Below are 18,752 nucleotides of genomic sequence, written 5' to 3'. Positions count from 1 at the left end.
AAATGTTTCTGATCGGTAATATATATATATATATATATATATATATATATATATATATATATATATATGAGAGAAAAATAAATGATGTAACATATATACATTTTTCTTGTTGAACAGGGATATGATAGTAATAGTTTGTTCAAAGGGCCTTGGCAATAACGAGAAGATGTCTACACTTTGTATTTATTGACCTCTTTTATATAGCATGAGGGTCGGATGGAAAATTGGCCCGAAAAATTGGCATACAAGACCTTGTCAACTTCTTGGATATATCATTATATCTTCACTTTGATATATGAAAAAGTTTTAAAACAATATCACACGTCAAATATACGAAGAAGTAACTTGTTAAATAAGTTACTTTGAACTCAATTGGACAAATTTACAAATTTATAATATTTGAATTATTTTTTTTTTATTTAGGGAACCAAATGCTTAGAGGCAATTTGACATTTTTTCAATTTTTAAATATTAGGGGATGCTAATAATATGCTTAATCCTTCTCCCAATAATATGCTTAATCCTACCCAAGTATTGCATTGATCAATCATTATTGAGTGGAGCAATATTCACACATTTGTGTAGATTATATTATCAAATATTGTATCTTCAGTACACAAATAATATATTTTTAGTATATTTAAAATGTACATTGTTGGTTTTAGGACTTTTGGCAGCACGCGGAGGTCCAACACAATCTGTTAAATTGGTGGATTTACCGAAAGAGAAAAGTGGAAAATGACTCGTAAGAAAAAGGTGGCTGTAAAATCTATGGTTAGCTTTGTGATTTCCGAGTGTCCTGGACTTGGAAAAGGCTCCCACAAACATTTTGTGGGAGGCCTATTTATAGGTGGCCGGCCTATACACTAGTTAAATACAAGCATTAATGCACAGTAATAGGAAATAAAGTCTAAGAGACGTTGGGCCGTCGCTACGGGACTCTTCCAACGGCTGGATTGACCCATATTAATGGCAGGCATTGAAGTGGCAACGGTCACCTGTCAGACCGACTCTCGTGGATGTCGGCTCTCTGGACTCGGCTCCATACTAGTTCGAGCTCTTCACGAGGTCTTCTCAAAGTCCACGGGGCAGATTCTCCTATTCTTTGAGCCCATTGTAGCAAGCCCATTTCTTTGTTCATTCTCCTCTTGGACCTCTAACCCATTGGGTCCATACCCCATCATACATTATATTAAAAAAAAACGCATTATATAAGTACTAAAATTATATTATTTTATATAATATATATTTAATACAAAATAATGTACGTTTAGTATATTAAAAATATAATTTTTGTTATATATAATACACATAACACTCTATGGACCATGATCCATACACTAATAATTTCCATGCATTGACATTCAGTTTTGGTAATTCCCAAGATGGCTCTCCCTCGATTCAAACTACTTTTGGAGATATCGGCAAGACCGCCTTGATCGCATAAGTCAAAACTTGCCCTACAGACCAAAGTCAATATCTTAGTTCCCACGCTCTATTTAATGCTCACAAGTGTCACCGTTCTTTCACTAGAAAAGCTAGGAACTTAAACCAGCGATATGATGGCCGGCACAGATTCATCAAATGTCCTTCGTGAATTCCCCACAATCGACCGATGTTCCTCCGACGGTCGTGACGATCACTCGGTGGTGGCTGACATGGACGGAACGTTGTTGGTCGGACGCAGCTCGTTCCCTTATTACGCAGTCGTGGCATTCGAAGCCGGCGGCATTTTCCGGCTGCTGTTTCTCCTCTTGGCCACTCCGCTCGCCGGAGTTTTCTACTACTTTATCTCAGAGTCCGCCGGAGTCCGCGTGCTGATATTCGCGACGTTTGCAGGGATGAAGGTGTCCAGTATCGAGTCGGTGGCGCGTGCCGTCCTGCCCAAATTCTATTCCGCCGACCTGCACCCCGAGACGTGGCGCGTTTTCTCGTCCTGTGGGAGGAGATGCGTGCTCACCGCGAATCCAAGAATCATGGCGGAGACATTCTTGAAGGAATATTTGGGCGCTGATATGGTTATGGGGACAGAGATTTCGACGTATAAAGGCAGAGCCACTGGGTTCGTGAAACATCCTGGGATCCTTGTCGGGGAAAACAAAGCTAACGCCGTTCGTAATGCATTTGGATCTTCATCGGCTCCTAATGTTGGCCTGGGCTATCGTGACAGTGATTTTCTGAAACTCTGCAATGTTGGTTGAAATTAACTAGAGAAATTCATATTCTTGATCCTTATATGAGACAAACTCAACAAAAACTTGTTTCCATTTTGTTAATGTTGCAGGAAAGTTACTTGGTTCCACCGGAGCCGGAGGTGAAGCCGTTGAGCGCTGACAAGTTGCCAAGGCCGATAGTTTTCCACGACGGCCGGCTGGTTCAAAAGCCAAGTCCTATAATGGCCCTTTTGATCATTCTCTGGATCCCAATAGGCTTTCTTCTAGCTTGCTTGCGTATCGCCGCCGGGGCGCTCCTCCCGATGCCGGTGGTGTACTATGCTTTCTGGGCACTGGGCGTCAGAGTCTCCGTAAAAGGCACCCCGCCGCCGCCAGCTTCCAAGTCCACCGGCCAAACAGGAGTCCTCTTCGTATGCTCGCACCGAACACTTCTCGACCCGATTTTCCTCTCCGCCGCCCTGGGCCGCCCCATTCCGGCCGTCACATACTCGCTCTCACGCCTCTCCGAGATCATCTCCCCCATCAAAACCGTGCGCCTGAGCCGCGACCGCGTCACCGACGCCAACATGATCAAGAAGCTATTGCAAGAAGGAGACTTAGCCATATGCCCCGAAGGGACAACATGCAGGGAGCCATTACTGCTGAGATTCTCCGCGCTGTTCGCGGAATTAACCGACGAGCTGGTGCCGGTGGCGATGTCGAACAGAATGAGCGTGTTTCACGGGACGACGGCGACAGGGTGGAAAGGAATGGACCCCTTCTACTTCTTCATGAACCCCAGCCCCGCCTACGAAGTCAACTTCTTGAACAAGCTGCCGCGTCAACTCACTTGCGGCGCCGGAAAATCCAGCCACGATGTCGCGAATTACATACAGAGGATAATTGCGGCGACATTATCGTACGAGTGCACCGGCTTTACTAGGAAGGACAAGTACCGAGCTTTGGCCGGAAACGATGGAACCGTGAATCATAAAGCCAGACTCGTTCCTAACAAAGTAATGGGCTGCTAACATCCATTGATACCTTCCCTGCCATTTTTAGCTTCTTCACTGATCTCCATTACGATCCACTATACACACAATACAAATCTGCACGTTGCTCTTTCAATTACAAATGTAGTATGTTTTTCAAGAGGGGAAATTACACTTTTTCTTATAAGTTAAAGTGTACAAAAAAAATATAAATTTGTCATTCGAGAAAATTAACTACAAGTAAGGTAATGGTGAAATCATAGTTGGACGGCGGATCAACACAATTATAAAATTATTAAGTAAAATTGAGAGAGAACGTGAACAGAGTAATTGCACTAGAATTGATCGAAACTCTTTACAATGTGATTCCATAGGTATTTATACCAGATATATGAGCTTTGGGAAAGAAAAGAAGAAAGAAACTAACAAAATTGAACTTAGGCAAGCTTCCAAACCGTTAAATCAACTTCCTAATATGAAAAAAAGAAAATCCCGCGCCAAAATAGGAAAGAATCCCCGCCGAATCTTCACTCACCGCCTCTGAGCGCGGCACCCGATCGGGACCCCTAGTCTCTGACTTCCTAATCTGGTCGCTCAACCGGGCCGGTCAACAAGTCACGCAATGGAACCGAGGCCAGATTACTAGAGTTTGGCCCGTCCTCCAAGCAAGTAATCGAGTTGTACGTCCTATCTGTCAAGGTGCATACCTGACTGAGTACCCTACCGGGAGTATCCGTCAAGTGGGATTTTTTCGTAAATAAAAGAATAAGCAAACTATGTAAACTAAGAGAATTATGAGTTCCCAAGAGTATGTACTCTTTAAACAATGAAAATAGCAATACTCTTTTAGAAAATGCTAGTTGACTTAGAAGGCGGGTACCCATCTTGTTTGGTTGCCGTTAAGCTTTTAAGAATGGATAGGAAGAAAATATTTCAATTTTCTTGTGACATGATGAGATATTGGATGAGTTAATTGGCAGGTGGTCAAAGTGCAAGCCTATGTTTTTCTGGTATGTCATTGACAGATGAGAACTTAGCATTTTGAGCTAACATTTAAGAGGCACTGTCTCAACTGAACTAAGTCAAACCTCTTCATTTATGAGATGCTTCAATTATATCTGAAAACTGTTTACCTTAGTTGTTGTGATGAGATGCAAAGTGGTGTCCACCGCAAATTAATTTGTGTCCGAGTCTAAATATTCACAATTTATATTTTAAAAATTCACAATTTGTATACTACGAACACACAATGTTAACATATATGTAATTTTTTTTTTTTGAATGCTAACATATATGTAATTGATTATCAAGTTCCTTCCAAATACTAGTGTCACACAATATTAACAGATTATGATTTAATGACCTTGTACTGTATTTTCAAATTTCCTTCTATATTTGTTATGTGTTTTGACTTATAAACACAATTTATATTTTAAAAATACTCAATTTATACATTATTTAAAATCAGGATTCACCTTACTAGATGGACTCTGATCCATGGTATAACAACTCAAACTCCACCAAGTGGGCTTAATCTATGTAAAGAAAGAAAGAAAAAAAGTCAACTTGATATCTATGGCCTAACTCTTATGGGGCTTTGGAATTAATTATACTAAGGATTTCTACTAGCAATGTTGACATTATCTTGGCCCAACCAAATTGGTGGAATTGGGCTCTATTAATTACTTTGTTTCTACTATTTCAGACACCCTATAAGTTAAGGTGTACCCCACTGTCCACCTACAGCATTAACTCACCGAGCCGTGGGCCATCCTACGATTCCTAGGCGTTTGACAAATACTTTATGGCTCTATTATATATACTCCGTCCAAAATTCCAAAAAGCCAATTCCACAAACAAATTACAAATGAGACAAAAATGAAATCAATAAACTTATATGTACATTTTCTATTTATTTATTTTCTACGGTGAAAAAAAATTATTTTCTAATACCATATAATAGTCTATAAGACTATAAATTATACAAAAATACTTTATACAATATATTTGACAAAAAGAATATTAACAAAAATTAAATTCATAATATTCATATACGATATTATGTTTCACCTATTTGTCCACTCCTTTTGAAAAATTTCAATGAATTTATTAAATTTTTAAAAAATGTCAATCATGTATCCTATTTATACATGTGCATATATTATATTGGTACTTATTCATAATTCAACACAAATAAATTGATAAAAATAACACTAAAATTGTTATTCATAATAAACAATATGTTATCTGATAAGCATTATAATTTCTCTTTATAAATTGATTGATTTTACTGTGAGCAATTTACGGTCATAGTGCATGATTCGCCGCTTTAGAAAAGATAATCATAATTAAAAGTTATTAATAAACTTATTTATCCATTTGTAATACTTTGGAATCAAACTCAAATCCATATGTATGTAAATGAAGGCTTCCATTTTATTTTATTTCAGAGGCATTCCATTAAAATTTCATTTAAAAAAAAAGAAATATTGTTTTACTAAAATAAAAAATGTTCATATTGTATTAGTTTATGCCTACTAGACTAATATACTTGAGTCTTGACTAAGTCCATTCATAAGACAACTAGTTTTTTTATTTTTTATTTTTTATTTATTTTTATTTATGGTATTGTTCCGATTTACGGTAAAATATTCAATTTTTATTCAAAGGTGTACTTTAAGAGGAGTTCATCTTATAATTCTTACTAGCAAATAACCATAATTTGATAAACTAGTATAAATTGTCTATAATTGATCGGTTAAACAAAATTGCAATAAACACCTGCCATAGTAAATGAGCAATTCCGATCAAATAAGTCAGACAATTTGATTGGTAACCACAAGGTTCAAAGTTTGATTTTTTGTGAAAGTTTCCTATTAATCTTTTGTATTTGAACCAATCAGCTATGAACAATCTAGATTGTTTCAGAGCAATATCCAAAGGTATTACTCGATTTACGGAGTAATTGTCTTCACCTAACTTAATGACTCTTGAGTCCTTATTAAATATGATGATATTTTAATTACCATATTTGAGTCTAAAAAATCGTCGTGAATGATACGAAAATGATTTTTTCAAGTACTATTTACTCTTTTATTTTTTGGAAAAAATTATTTATTTTATTATAATATAATATCTGTTTTATATTTTTTTATATATATTGTTGCAGTTTAAAGAATCGGGTTGATCCTGTGACATTCTTTCAAGTAGAGGAACAACATGAGTGTCAACTGATAATAGGAAAACTTAAAACGTGTAAAATTGTTCAACAAAGAAGAAAGAATTTTATTGCATAAGTTTACTTTGTCAAAGATTCAAAATTTCCCATAAATTGTTTTTTACGGAATAAAACTGTACATATATTTCTGTTATCAATCACCATTGGTGTTGCCGAAAACGTAATCGCACGGCACAGGAAGGTTCTGGAGAGACTTTTGACTATGCAAATACCGAGCAACGCCACCCACAAAATCCACAAATCCAGTGGGCTGTGGGCGGTCCAGCACAGAAAGGAAATATAAAAGCAACAGTGGAATTTTCAAACCAAAAAATTAATACTTATATGGAAAGAGGGAAGAGTTTGTCGAAGTCGAAGTTTTCAGCAGTTTGATTCTCTCTTCCTCAAGTCATATAAAAGGAGTAGCAGAGGCACAGCACTGAAACCTCGTTGATTCTTTTGTTGTTTTGTGTTTTCCATCATTGGAGACCGAGAGATCTTTCTCTGAATCGCATTGTTGGATGGATTGTCGGCGGCTCGTTTTGTTCTCACTCTGTTTGTTATCCGTCTTCCCTGATCTCTCCCTCCAATCCTCCAGATGGGTTGGAGCTGGAAAAACGTATCTTTCTTGCTCTCGCGCCCTCATTGTGTACGGATTTCTCGAAGGGTCCAGATCAATGGCTGATTTGTTCATTTTGTTTTTGCGTTTCTGAATTTTGGCAGGAAAGAGCCGGTGCTGCGAATGGTTACCGGAGCTTCGTCAGCTGTTATTGATCCGACCCGGGTCACCCAAATCTCTTGGCATCCCAGGTCTATTGTTATCTTCCTTTCAAAATATATATGGAACATAACTGTATATATAGATGGGTATAGTGTATATTCATTGTTTATTTATGTGTTATAAGCTTTATGTATATGTTTAAATGTTAGTGTGTTGAATATGTGGATCTGTTTGCGATTGAATTCTACAGGGCTTTTATATATAAAGGATTCTTGACACACGAGGAGTGTGATCATCTCACCAATCTGGTTAGTTTATGTTTTATTTTTTGGTAAAAATGCAATCTTTGGTGCATGTGTTTTATTCCTGGGTTCATATAATATGGGAATCAATACAGTTGCAATTTATCAGCAAATATGTCTGTTTGGTGAGAATGTGAAATGGAAAACATGTTACTTTTACTGTTACCAGTTGAGGAAAAAAGATTCATGAAACCGCCTTACTTTTTTCAGTGTTATCGGGTTAAAGGGAAAAGGAAAGGGTTATGAGAATGTTACCGAAGTTTAATGTTAGGAAATTCGTTAGCTCGACTTGTTGAAATGGTAAATGGGTGATTGAATTTGGATGAATAGGCTAGAGATAAGCTGGAGAAATCCATGGTGGCTGACAATGATTCGGGAAAGAGCATCGAGAGTGAAGTTCGGACAAGTTCTGGCACCTTTCTTAGAAAGGCTCAGGTTCGTGAAACTGGATTTATCCACATTTTACAAGTTCTTGACTGTTTTCTATGCTTTTTACCTCTTACAATTTGTTTCAAATCTTGATTGTTTTTTTATAATAGTGTGTGAATGAGTTGAACATAAGTGAATCAAATGTTTAAGGTTTGAAATTTCAACGATGTGGTATCTTCTGGTTGGAGCTTTAGCTCTTCTTGTGCATGAATTTACAAGTTGACATCTTGAAATAGTTATTACGGTGCCACTATTTGTTCTGATAGAAAATTTACTGAGATGAACTGCTGCGTATTATATCCGATCCAAATCTCAAAATGAGAAAAATAAAACGTGTCCCTCTTTTTACAGGATCAAATTGTTGCTAATATTGAAGCCAGGATAGCTGCCTGGACTTTCTTACCTCCAGGTAACTTCGCAGATGCTATTATTGTTCCTTCTCCCATTTTAATAGTAAAAACAATCATCCTCACACTCTAGATTCTACCTGAACTTGATGTTTAGAGAATGGAGAATCTATCCAAATTTTGCGATATGAACACGGACAAAAATACGAACCACATTTTGATTATTTTCACGACTTGGCCAATCAAGAGCTAGGGGGTCATCGTGTGGCTACTGTTCTTATGTACTTATCATCTGTTGAGAAGGGTGGGGAAACCATATTCCCTAGTTCCGAGGTATGTGCTACATTGCCATACGTTTTTTAATAGTTTAGTTGGTGATACAAGTTAATAACACACAATCATCTTTTACTTGTTTAAAACGTGCAGAACAAAGACATTCAGCCAAAGGGTGAGGACTGGTCCGACTGTGCTAAAAATGGCTATGCAGGTATACATATCCGACGGAAAAGAGAAAAATGTTGTGGCATGAATTGAAGCATGTGCTCCATCTCAACTAAAAGCCTAAGCTAATAGTTGGATTGCACGTTAATGGCTATATGCTCAACACGCCCCCTCACGTGTGGGGTGGGTTCCAAGCAACACGTGGACCGTAGTTGCATTCTAACCCATGAGCTTTGGTCTGGCTCTGATACCAAATTGAAGCATGTGCTTCATCTCAACTAAAAGCCTAAGCTAATAGTTGGATTGCACGTTAATGGTTATATGCTCAGCATGGCGTTAAACGAAGCTCTAGGGCTAGATTTCTGTTATCTAACCCGTGTTGTGTCTTTTGCTTGCAGTGAAACCTTACAAGGGTGATGCGTTGTTGTTTTTCAGTCTTCATCTCAACGCTACGACTGACCCTCTGAGCTTACATGGAAGCTGCCCTGTGCTTGAAGGCGAGAAGTGGTCGGCTACAAAATGGATTCACGTGCGGTCTTTTGAGATACCATCCAGTGGATGCACTGATAAGAACTCAAACTGCTCCCGCTGGGCTGCTGCTGGTGAATGTGAAAAGAATCCTTTATATATGGTGGGCACCGAAGATTCTCCGGGACACTGTAGGAAAAGCTGTGAAGTATGCTCATCTTAGGGAAACTCAATCGACACGGGGGTTTCTGTTTCTTACTGGTTTATGAAGCGAGAAATTTTCCCCAATGAGTCTGTGTCAGCTTGTATATCTTATAGAAACTTTGGTTTAGACATGCTATACTTGAAAAGGATCGGAATTTCTCTTGACAGTGAGCAAATTAACTTGCCTATTACAGAGTCATTTTTACATAGAAAATTTATCTTGGCAGGGTGGTATATATGATTTACTGTTGAGATTTTTAACAGTTGTAAGAGACTGATACCTTAACCAAATAATTCACTCATTCTGTACCTGAAATACATTATTCTCTCCTGGTGTGTGTGAGAGAGTGTGGCATGCAATATTTTTCATGTCACGTCAAGCAGTTTTCTTGAGGCGAAGATGGAATCATGCAATTGTTGTTAATATGGGGAGCCAAATTACATGCATTCCGTGCTGTCTTTGCCAGTTTTATACAACCCCCCCTTCTTTAATTGTACTCTCAAGACTTGTGAGAAGTTGCATCACCATTGCATCTATCTCTCTCTCTCTCTTCTGATACATTCTGTGTTTCAGTTTGTTTTCTGTTTCTGATGAGATGATGGGTAGGCCACCTTGTTGTGACAAAGCGAATGTGAAGAGGGGGCCATGGACTCCTGAGGAAGATGCGAAGATTCTTGCCTATGTTGCCAGCCATGGGATTGGCAACTGGACTTTGGTTCCTCAAAAAGCAGGTACTACATTACTTATTCTCGTACAGTGTCTTAAAGAATTTGTTCGGTGTTTTAATCTTTTCTTGGATGAGTTTGTGAAGGACTGAACAGGTGCGGGAAAAGCTGCAGGCTGAGATGGACGAATTATCTGCGCCCTGATCTCAAGCACGACAACTTTACACCCGAGGAAGAAGCGTGCATTCTTGAGCTTCACAAGACGATAGGAAGCAGGTAAAGGTGTATAAATTCTGGGAAAAATTGACGGTCATCGAATCAATTGTCCAATGTTTGCTTTTTCTCCTTAGGTGGTCTCTAATAGCAAAGCATCTACCTGGGAGAACAGATAATGATGTGAAAAACTACTGGAACACTAAGTTGAAGAAGAAGCTCAAGAACATGGGAATTGATCCCTTAACTCATAAGCCTTTTTCTCAGGTATTTGCCGAGTTTGGGAAGCTGAGTGGCCTCCCTAGTCCTAGTAACCAAAACGCCTTGCTCAAGAACACCATAAAAAACGAGGCGCTTTTCGAACCAGAACCGCGTTCTTTTCCCACAAACTCCAGATTTGTTAGCGCAGAAATGAACCAACACCTCCAGATCCAGAACAGCCCTTTGGTTCATAATTTCCCCCGAGAACCCATTCAACCGCCGCACAGTTTCACCTCATCCCAGTATTGTTCTTCTTCATATGAACAACCTCTGAGTCAATTCCTAACTTCTTCTTCCTCCACCCCTTGGAACGAGTTTATCCTTCAAGATCCTTGTCCAATGGCAGACACAGAACTGCCAAGACAGGACAGCAAATTCCCAGGAACATTTTCCTCGGATGATCCTATGACACCATCGGTCCAAGGTGAGGCGGGGCCTATTTGTGGCTTCACGAATGAAGGCATGAATGAAGACATTACTGAAGGCTTGACAGATAAGTCTCATGGAGAAGCTAGCTCATCCATGGCAGAGGATTCTTTCGTGGAGAACATCTTGGCTCGTGACAGGCAAATGCAGTTAGAATATCCTCAACTTCTCGATGGCTACTTCGACTAATGATATTATTATCCTTGCTATGACTGTAATAAAGAAAATTCTCCTGATTTATCTGACATGTAAAAATGAAAAAAAACAAGGAAAAGAATACACACAAATGCAAGACTCAAAGATCATTTTTAACTATAGTTTCTGAGTTCTTGATTTATTCTATACTGTTTTGTGGTTGAGAATGACAAGTTGGTCAAGAAAAGATCAACCATGGCCTCTTCTCCACATATTATTGTGACTACTAAAAAACAAAAAAGATGGAAACGCCAAATGAACATTGGCCCCAATGTTATCAGCCCCAACATCCCAATCACCCATTTATGGCTATTTATTTTGTTGCTTGTTTTCTAGGGCAAACAAAGAACTGGTGGGGAGGAATGGATGGAATAAGATTGTCATTAGAAGAATGAAACATCAAACATTAATTTTGATGGTGGATTTGAAAGACACCTTCTCTGAGTTGGTAGAATGTCGCAACTCTGAGAAAGCTACCCCTGTTTACGTGTCCAAACTTTCTTGCTGATTTTGATACTAAACATTACAAGTGGTAATTTTCTCGATTACAATTCTAACTCGTACATTTAACATGTTTTGTAGGACTACATCTACATTCATTCTAAGGGTACAAATTTTTACCGGCCTTAAACCCGTTGATTTTTTGGTCTTTTTGAACCAGCTTACAAGTTTCGAGCTTGATGGGTTGGAGACTGCGCAAGGTTCCTGGCGTGATGATTGTGCTGAGCGCCAACTGGCCAACTGGGATTCTTCGGTCCGCTCTGTAGTCGAAAGGGCTAACAGTGGCGTTCACAATTATGAAATAAATGCAACTGGCTCTTGGATTTCCTTCGCAATAATGGAGTCTTAAATAATACGGAGTAACAGTTATTGTATTAAATTCGTGTGTAATAATTTGTGACATTTATGATGAGTCTATTTAGGAGAAAAATAGATGTATTAGTACCATCGGAGCATAGGGTTCAGGGTTTGATAATGTTTTTTTTTGGATATTCTAAGGTATTTTAATTTGATATTGAGTCTGGAAATTAATTAGTAATTACTTGCCCTTGTTATAAAACCAACCCAGTTTATCTTCCAACTTTGTGTTTGCTAGCCCTCTTATTAACATAGATAGTTATCAACTCAAGAAAATAAGCACAGACGTACAAGATCTGAGAGCCCAATATTCTCTGTAACAATTTCCTTCCAGCTAGAAGAAGAAGCAGTCAAAAGACCAGACAGCACCATGAAACGTAAGACAAGCTCCTCAAAGATGCTGTTCAACCACCTTTGACCCATTTGGCTGCCTCTCAACCAGACATTCTCATCTACATACCTTGAGAAAACCGTCGCTTGTCGTTTTCCTTCTGTCCACTCCATTTAATTTTCTTCCTGGTAAGGCGATCATTACCACCAAGATTTCTGCAAAACCCACGCTCAGCGCCGGTCAATATTCTGACGATGATATGATGAAGAACAAAATGGCTGTCTCCCTTTGATGAAACAGGCAAGAATTGAAGCTTTAATTTGAAAGTACAACGTCGTACTTACCCTTTTTGGCATGGAAGGTTTCTTCCTCAAGTATGGATAAAAGAAAGCATAACTCGAGAAGACGGTTCGAGTGGTGGTTCAAACGCTGGCATAAGAAACCTCATCTCTCTGGTTTAACTGATTCTTCAGGTCTAGTAATAATAACAATCCGTCCACTTTTCTTCGGGTATTTATATGTATATATGTGTGTGTTTGATTTTCTTTTCTGTTTTGAATTTTTGATAGATGAAAGTGATGATGGCATGGGCGCAGTCTGTGTTCGGTCGTTGGAGATAGAGCCCTGCTTTCCCGACAATGAATTAAGGTGAACAATGAATCTATATTAATTTGTCTGTCTGTCTGGCTGGAGATATTATTATTTGATCTCTGTTTTGCAGACTGTTTGTGGGAACGTGGAACGTCGCCGGAAAGCCTCCGGTGGGGAGCTTGGCCGTTGATTTGGATGAATGGCTGAATCTTAAAGAAGCAGCTGACATTTATGTTCTTGGGTAAGTATAGTTATAACTTTCAAGTTCACTGTCAAATTTGTTTCACCTCTTTGGCTACTTGATACCAAATTGAAGCATGTGTTCTATCTCAACTAAAAGCCTGAACGTATAGTGGGTTTGCACATTTATATTTATATATATTATATGCTCAACAAAGTCGAATATTTGCAACTTAACATTATGGTACAGATTTCAAGAAATTGTGCCATTGAAGGCAAAAACAGTGATAGGAGCAGAAGATCCAACAGAAGCCACAAAATGGAACCTTTTGATTGGGAAGACTTTGAACGACAAATATGGGTGTCCCTGGTTAACTCCCATGGTTAAACCAATCTCCAGCGACGACGATTACGAGTACAATGAGGCCACTGATCTTCACTCCGGCAGGTACAAATTAATGGCTAGCAAGAAGATGGTGGGCGTGTTCATCAGCGTGTGGATGAGAAAGGAATTGTTGAGGAGATATCGAGTCTCAGGCGTGAAGGTTTCATCAGTGGCGTGTGGAATCATGGGATATTTGGGCAACAAGGGATCAGTTTCTGTGAGCATGACTATAGAAGGAACCAGTTTTTGCTTTGTGGTGGCACATTTGGCCTCCGGCGAGAAGAAGGGCGATGAAGGGAGAAGAAACTACCAAGTGTCCGAGATTTTCCGGCGGACGTTATTCCCCCGGAGCCCTGAAGACGGCGACAGTAATCCTCCTCATCCCCTCACAATCCTGGGACACGAGTAAGTTATTGCGGAAACTCAGAAAGCATATCCCAAGTTTAATTTCTGGACGTTATTCCCCCGGAGCCCTGATGTGTTTTGTTGTAGAGCAGCCGGATATTCTGGTTCGGCGATCTCAACTACAGATTATACCTGGAAGACAATTTAGCCCGGCAGTTGATAGTGAAGCACGACTGGAACTCACTGCACAAGTTCGATCAGCTCCGGCGGGAGCAGGAAGACGGCGGCGTGTTTGAAGGTTGGCGGGAAGGAAACATAGAATTCGCGCCCACATACAAGTACTCTTCTTCTAACGCAAATATATATTCCGGCGGCCTTCCAAATGCAGCCGGAGAGAAGCAAAGAACCCCCGCATGGTACATATGCTACTTATAAGCCCATCTCCTTTACAACTTATTCACCTTCTATCTGGTCAATTATGAACAACTAACCTAGACTGATTTACTGTCTGGTCAAGGTCACAAGTACATGCATTAGGTAAAAGATTAACTAACACAAACTAAGTCTCAACACTATAGACCAATGAGTCAGTCAGCTATGAACAATTTAAGCTGATTTACTATTGACTACCGGTTGGTGGGTGCAGGTGTGACAGGATTCTATGGTATGGCAAGGGAATTCATCAGCTATCCTATCTCCGGAGCGAAAGCAAATTCTCAGATCATCGTCCTGTCTCTGCTCTTTTCTGCACGCAGGTTGAAGCTCTAAACAGCAATAAAATCCCAGGCACAACTGTAAGCAAAGCATCCTATGATTCATTCATATAATATGAATATATCCCTCTTGTTGTCTGACTTGATTGAGTTCTTGGCAGGCAGTGGAAAGGGCCGAGGAAGAGGTTACTCCTACGTTGTTATCATTGATTGTAAAAGATATAGAGACATCACCAACACATAAGCAAACTTGTAGCTAGGTTAGATCATATCACAGTTAAATTTAGAAGCTGATGAGAGTGGGATATATAGATTTCTGTTTTCTGTGTAGTCTAAGTGTAATTGGCTTGTAAATTTAGGCCCTGTTAAGTTGGACCTCCAGATTGTTTGTTTATTGGGCCTGGTATACTAACCCAAGGAATTTTGTGCATTAAGTAAACAGAAAATGGGCAATTGTGTAGTGTGTAGATGTAGCAGCAGAAAAGACATGAAAAAAGAAAATTTGTGAAGCATAGAGTGATACCAGAATCCAAACAAGACAAAAGAGTAGAGGGATTTGAAGATCCGAAATGACAACCAAAGAGACAGACACCCACCTTGTATGTGCTATCACCTCAAACAGTAGTGTCGTCTTAGTCAAATCTTCTGCACAGGCTGTGACAAAAAAAGAATAACGACAAGATGCCATCTCTGATTAGTGCTAATCACCTCAGCATGGTTAATCATGCATGTTTGATGTTAATGACCTTGTAATTTGGATGTCCAAAACCAAGTTATCCTGTCCACAAAATGTGACCCTCAACCCCATATTTTGCCCTATGTGTTCTTTTATCTTACCATCCTTACCTAACACACATTTGCAATTGTAATCACTCATGTTTGATGTTAAGAACCTTGTAATTTAGTGAGATCAGATTAATTACATGTCCAGAAACCTTGTAATTTAGTCGGATTTCATGTTCAATCTTTAATGTCTTTATGTATATGAAAAATATCATGTGATTATTAGAGATTTTTTTTTAAAAAATAATCTTTGAATGTCTTGTGATTAGGGGCTCTTGGGGGTTTTCAACCGGCAAACAAACACAATCATACATTGGGTGCATATAGGTCCTATTTGGTAAAATAGTTAGCCTATCTGTTAATTTTGGTTTATTTGACCGCTATTAATTGTTTAACTTGGTTAAAAAATTAATATAAGTGTTTGATTAATTAACTTTAATTTGTAGTTTTAAAATACTAAAATTTAAAAAGTTGTTCAAAACAACTTTTTCAATTAACTATTTGAGAACAGAAATTATACCAAACAACTAATTTACCAAATACCTTTCTATACTCAGTTAAGGACATATTAACTAGGTACCATCTAATTAACCTAATCAGCTATCAGCTCACAACCATTTACCAAAAACCGCCCCTAGTGTTGCTTTCAATTAACCTGAGTGGATCACCATTCACCACCACCTCTCCATCTGTACTGTGAGTTGAAGTCCATTAAGATAGTGTCATCATTTCATGGAACATTCCGATAAGGCCAGGCGGCGTGGCACCCAACCATTGAAACCCTTCCAACGGACGACATTTTCAACAACCACCAACGACCGTCCTCCATGCTTCAACAAAAGTACAAAACCCAAGTTCACGTGACATGGTTCCTTGTTTTTTAGGCATTTGCCCCATGTCGCAGACAAGTTAACTTCATATACGTGGCCATTTGGGCGATTTAATTGTATTAGTGGCATGTAATAATCAATCTGTTTTTTCTCCCCACAAAATGATTTGAGTTTTGACTACTGCAACTTGACCATTGTCCTTGCCTGCCTGCGCAGCTGGTCACCATTCCCATTATCCTTGGTAATTTGAGTAATTATAGACTTTGTTTGATAACGTACTTAGCTTATCAACCAATAACTAATACAAGTGTTTGATTAATTAACTTTTTGTAACAGTTAGTTGTTTTAAAACGCTAAAATTCAAAAAACTGTTCAAAGCTGAACAATTTTTTCGATTATTTTTTGAGAAAGTCATTTTATATTTAATCAGCTATCAACTAACAACTTATTTACCAAATATTTTTCTACAATCAACTAATGCTATCAACTAGTCAAATTCACTAACCCAACCAACTAACAATTATTTACCAAACACCCTTACAAAACCATCACTTATATGTTTATTTAATCCATTGTAAATGTGTCAGCTTTAATTAATCTACTTTTGTCCGTATTAGATATCTAAACGTCCAACACAATTTATTAAAATCATATATGGTATGTGATGCAATGAGTGACTTAAACTTTAAACAACCGAATTGAATAATCAATTAACAAGATAGTAGTTTAAGCTGGAATGATCGAGATACTCAAGCCACCAAAAGTTGATTGAGAGCAATGAAGAATTATATTAAACAAAAATCAGGTTTTCCCATATATATATATATATATATATATATATATATATATATATATATATATATAACAAAAATCGGAGCCACCTAAAACGACGATATTTTTATAAGTTGGTGGGAAGTTAACATGACAGACACCGTTCTGTCCATCCGATCTTGTTACAGTTACTTCTTTTTTTTTTTTTTTTTTTTTTTTTTTTTTTTTTTTTTTTTTAAGACTTGTGTTTATGTGTATTATGTTAATAGTTTATATGTATCATGTATTATGTTAGATTATGTGTATTTATGTTATGAGTTTATGTGTATTCTACTATACAACTTTGTACATACGAAACATGAATTTTTTTTTAGAAATTAACGACAGAAACAGAAAAAAATACAAAACAACGTCGTTTTGAGCCTGGTGCACGATATAATTTGCCACACATCACTTCCTCTTCAACTCAACCTTCTTGATATATATTATTAATTACCAACTACTAAGTCGTAATTTATGTAATTAAAAAATTATGGTCACACAAAAAAAAAAAAAAAACAAATCATTGAAATCAAATATTCAATGATATGCACAAAGATTTAAAGATTTGCTAGTATATCATACCATAATCATATATTAAGAGAAATCACTCCAATAATCATTCATTTCCTACAACTTGTTTGGACCGGGTTGTCACTTACAACCAGTTGGCCACAAATATGAGCGCATTATATTTATCCTTACAAACAGTGCCTCAAAATAGACAGTACAGAAAGATATTTGGTGGGATGACTTTATTATATGGAGTCCTGTTGCTTTTTTTTGTTTTTGTTTTTGTTTTTGTTTGTTATTTGTTATTTTTTTTTGTTTTAAAACTACAATAGAAACTTAGCTTGCAATTGCTATTCAAGAGTGTATTGGGTAATTTCTACTCCAGCATGTGTAATAGCCTGCAAATTATACAGAAGAATTAAATTGCACTAGAAAGATCAGACCTGCGATAGATATGTACGAGAATCATGTTCCACTTATGTGTTCACTCCTTTCGAGGCGTGTTGTTGCTTTGGCTTTTATGGTGCAAGAAATAGTGCTTTAGCTATATATGGATTGAAATATGCTTCCAATATATACAACTTCCACTATACATATATTATCTTCCACTACCAAAGCTGGGTGTTAATGGCTTCAATTCGTCTTGGCATTGTCAAACACCTTGCTTCATCAATTCAATCCTATCTGTAGGGATCGGAGAATTATATTGATAGCTATTACACTGCACATAATGCTTGTGAAATTGACGGCTTACTACGTTTGTTAAAAAGTGAACGTATTATACAATTAATTATCTCACTACTGATGACTTATTCTAAAATTTTTAATCAATTAAAGATAACGAGGAATGATGGGAATCCTCACTTACACCACATTTCAAATTCCCTAGCACTATCATATGAAAAAACATCATGCAGTCAATTTCACCACACTAGCGTTAATTATTACCTTGAAATAATGAAATTTCACATGTTTCGTGGATATATATGATGCATATGTTAGGTTGTTTTTGGAAGTGTCATTATTGCCAGCCGTCGCATCATACGCATGGGATGCATGTAAATAAAACATGTTAAATTACATTGAAGTATTAAACTTTTTTTTTTTTTTTTTGGAAAAACAAACAACACCTTCATTAGATCAAGTCATTACAAAGAACATCACAAAGAAAGTTAGGAGAGAACAACTTCTACTCCCTATGCTCAGCAATGAATTTAGCTTCCCTAGCCCTCTAGCAAGTCTATAGGCTGCCTTATTCGCAAACGTTAAGCAAACACAAAATTAATATTAAGAAAACTCTTAGCTAAGAGATGGTCAATTACCGTGAGCGCATCAGACTCGACTTGAGCTTTGCGGACTCCCAAGAATTTGAAATGTC

General features: G+C 37.8%; 4 protein-coding genes across 4 annotated transcripts; all 4 read left to right on the top strand.

Moving 5' to 3' along the window:
* Positions 1-1,494: 1,494 nt before the first annotated feature.
* Positions 1,495-3,294, top strand: LOC109180582 (glycerol-3-phosphate 2-O-acyltransferase 6-like). Its single transcript, XM_019330239.1, has 2 exons — positions 1,495-2,192; positions 2,285-3,294. Exons 1-2 carry the CDS (start codon positions 1,560-1,562, stop codon positions 3,182-3,184), a joined length of 1,533 nt encoding a protein of 510 aa, XP_019185784.1. The 5' UTR covers positions 1,495-1,559; the 3' UTR covers positions 3,185-3,294.
* Positions 3,295-6,687: 3,393 nt separating this feature from the next.
* Positions 6,688-9,465, top strand: LOC109180584 (probable prolyl 4-hydroxylase 7). Its single transcript, XM_019330241.1, has 8 exons — positions 6,688-6,981; positions 7,086-7,172; positions 7,334-7,391; positions 7,716-7,820; positions 8,166-8,223; positions 8,319-8,494; positions 8,588-8,648; positions 9,001-9,465. Exons 1-8 carry the CDS (start codon positions 6,884-6,886, stop codon positions 9,291-9,293), a joined length of 936 nt encoding a protein of 311 aa, XP_019185786.1. The 5' UTR covers positions 6,688-6,883; the 3' UTR covers positions 9,294-9,465.
* A 142-nt stretch (positions 9,466-9,607) lies between these two features.
* Positions 9,608-11,155, top strand: LOC109180583 (transcription factor MYB35). Its single transcript, XM_019330240.1, has 3 exons — positions 9,608-10,006; positions 10,087-10,216; positions 10,291-11,155. Exons 1-3 carry the CDS (start codon positions 9,871-9,873, stop codon positions 11,027-11,029), a joined length of 1,005 nt encoding a protein of 334 aa, XP_019185785.1. The 5' UTR covers positions 9,608-9,870; the 3' UTR covers positions 11,030-11,155.
* Positions 11,156-12,125: 970 nt separating this feature from the next.
* Positions 12,126-15,392, top strand: LOC109180173 (type IV inositol polyphosphate 5-phosphatase 7-like). Its single transcript, XM_019329657.1, has 7 exons — positions 12,126-12,697; positions 12,794-12,872; positions 12,946-13,056; positions 13,246-13,785; positions 13,878-14,141; positions 14,372-14,519; positions 14,600-15,392. Exons 1-7 carry the CDS (start codon positions 12,601-12,603, stop codon positions 14,696-14,698), a joined length of 1,338 nt encoding a protein of 445 aa, XP_019185202.1. The 5' UTR covers positions 12,126-12,600; the 3' UTR covers positions 14,699-15,392.
* Positions 15,393-18,752: the final 3,360 nt, after the last annotated feature.

Source organism: Ipomoea nil, unplaced genomic scaffold (genome assembly GCF_001879475.1).
Source record: "Ipomoea nil cultivar Tokyo-kokei standard unplaced genomic scaffold, Asagao_1.1 scaffold1026, whole genome shotgun sequence".
Taxonomy (NCBI): domain Eukaryota; kingdom Viridiplantae; phylum Streptophyta; class Magnoliopsida; order Solanales; family Convolvulaceae; genus Ipomoea; species Ipomoea nil.
This window is presented reverse-complemented; position numbering and strand designations above follow the sequence as displayed.

What these genes read in the sequence shown, in the direction of transcription:
- LOC109180582 (XM_019330239.1), top strand. Translation starts at nt 1,560, where the DNA reads ATGATGGCCGGCACAGATTCATCAAATGTCCTTCGTGAATTCCCCACA. An exon ending in ATTTTCTGAAACTCTGCAAT is followed by an intron (nt 2,193 to 2,284) that starts GTTGGTTGAAAT and finishes TTAATGTTGCAG; the next exon opens with GAAAGTTACTTGGTTCCACC.
- LOC109180584 (XM_019330241.1), top strand. Translation starts at nt 6,884, where the DNA reads ATGGATTGTCGGCGGCTCGTTTTGTTCTCACTCTGTTTGTTATCCGTC. An exon ending in CCTTTCTTAGAAAGGCTCAG is followed by an intron (nt 7,821 to 8,165) that starts GTTCGTGAAACT and finishes CTCTTTTTACAG; the next exon opens with GATCAAATTGTTGCTAATAT. An exon ending in CTGGACTTTCTTACCTCCAG is followed by an intron (nt 8,224 to 8,318) that starts GTAACTTCGCAG and finishes CTTGATGTTTAG; the next exon opens with AGAATGGAGAATCTATCCAA.
- LOC109180583 (XM_019330240.1), top strand. Translation starts at nt 9,871, where the DNA reads ATGATGGGTAGGCCACCTTGTTGTGACAAAGCGAATGTGAAGAGGGGG. An exon ending in TTTGGTTCCTCAAAAAGCAG is followed by an intron (nt 10,007 to 10,086) that starts GTACTACATTAC and finishes GAGTTTGTGAAG; the next exon opens with GACTGAACAGGTGCGGGAAA. An exon ending in CACAAGACGATAGGAAGCAG is followed by an intron (nt 10,217 to 10,290) that starts GTAAAGGTGTAT and finishes TTTTCTCCTTAG; the next exon opens with GTGGTCTCTAATAGCAAAGC.
- LOC109180173 (XM_019329657.1), top strand. Translation starts at nt 12,601, where the DNA reads ATGGATAAAAGAAAGCATAACTCGAGAAGACGGTTCGAGTGGTGGTTC. An exon ending in TGGTTTAACTGATTCTTCAG is followed by an intron (nt 12,698 to 12,793) that starts GTCTAGTAATAA and finishes AATTTTTGATAG; the next exon opens with ATGAAAGTGATGATGGCATG. An exon ending in GCTGACATTTATGTTCTTGG is followed by an intron (nt 13,057 to 13,245) that starts GTAAGTATAGTT and finishes ATTATGGTACAG; the next exon opens with ATTTCAAGAAATTGTGCCAT.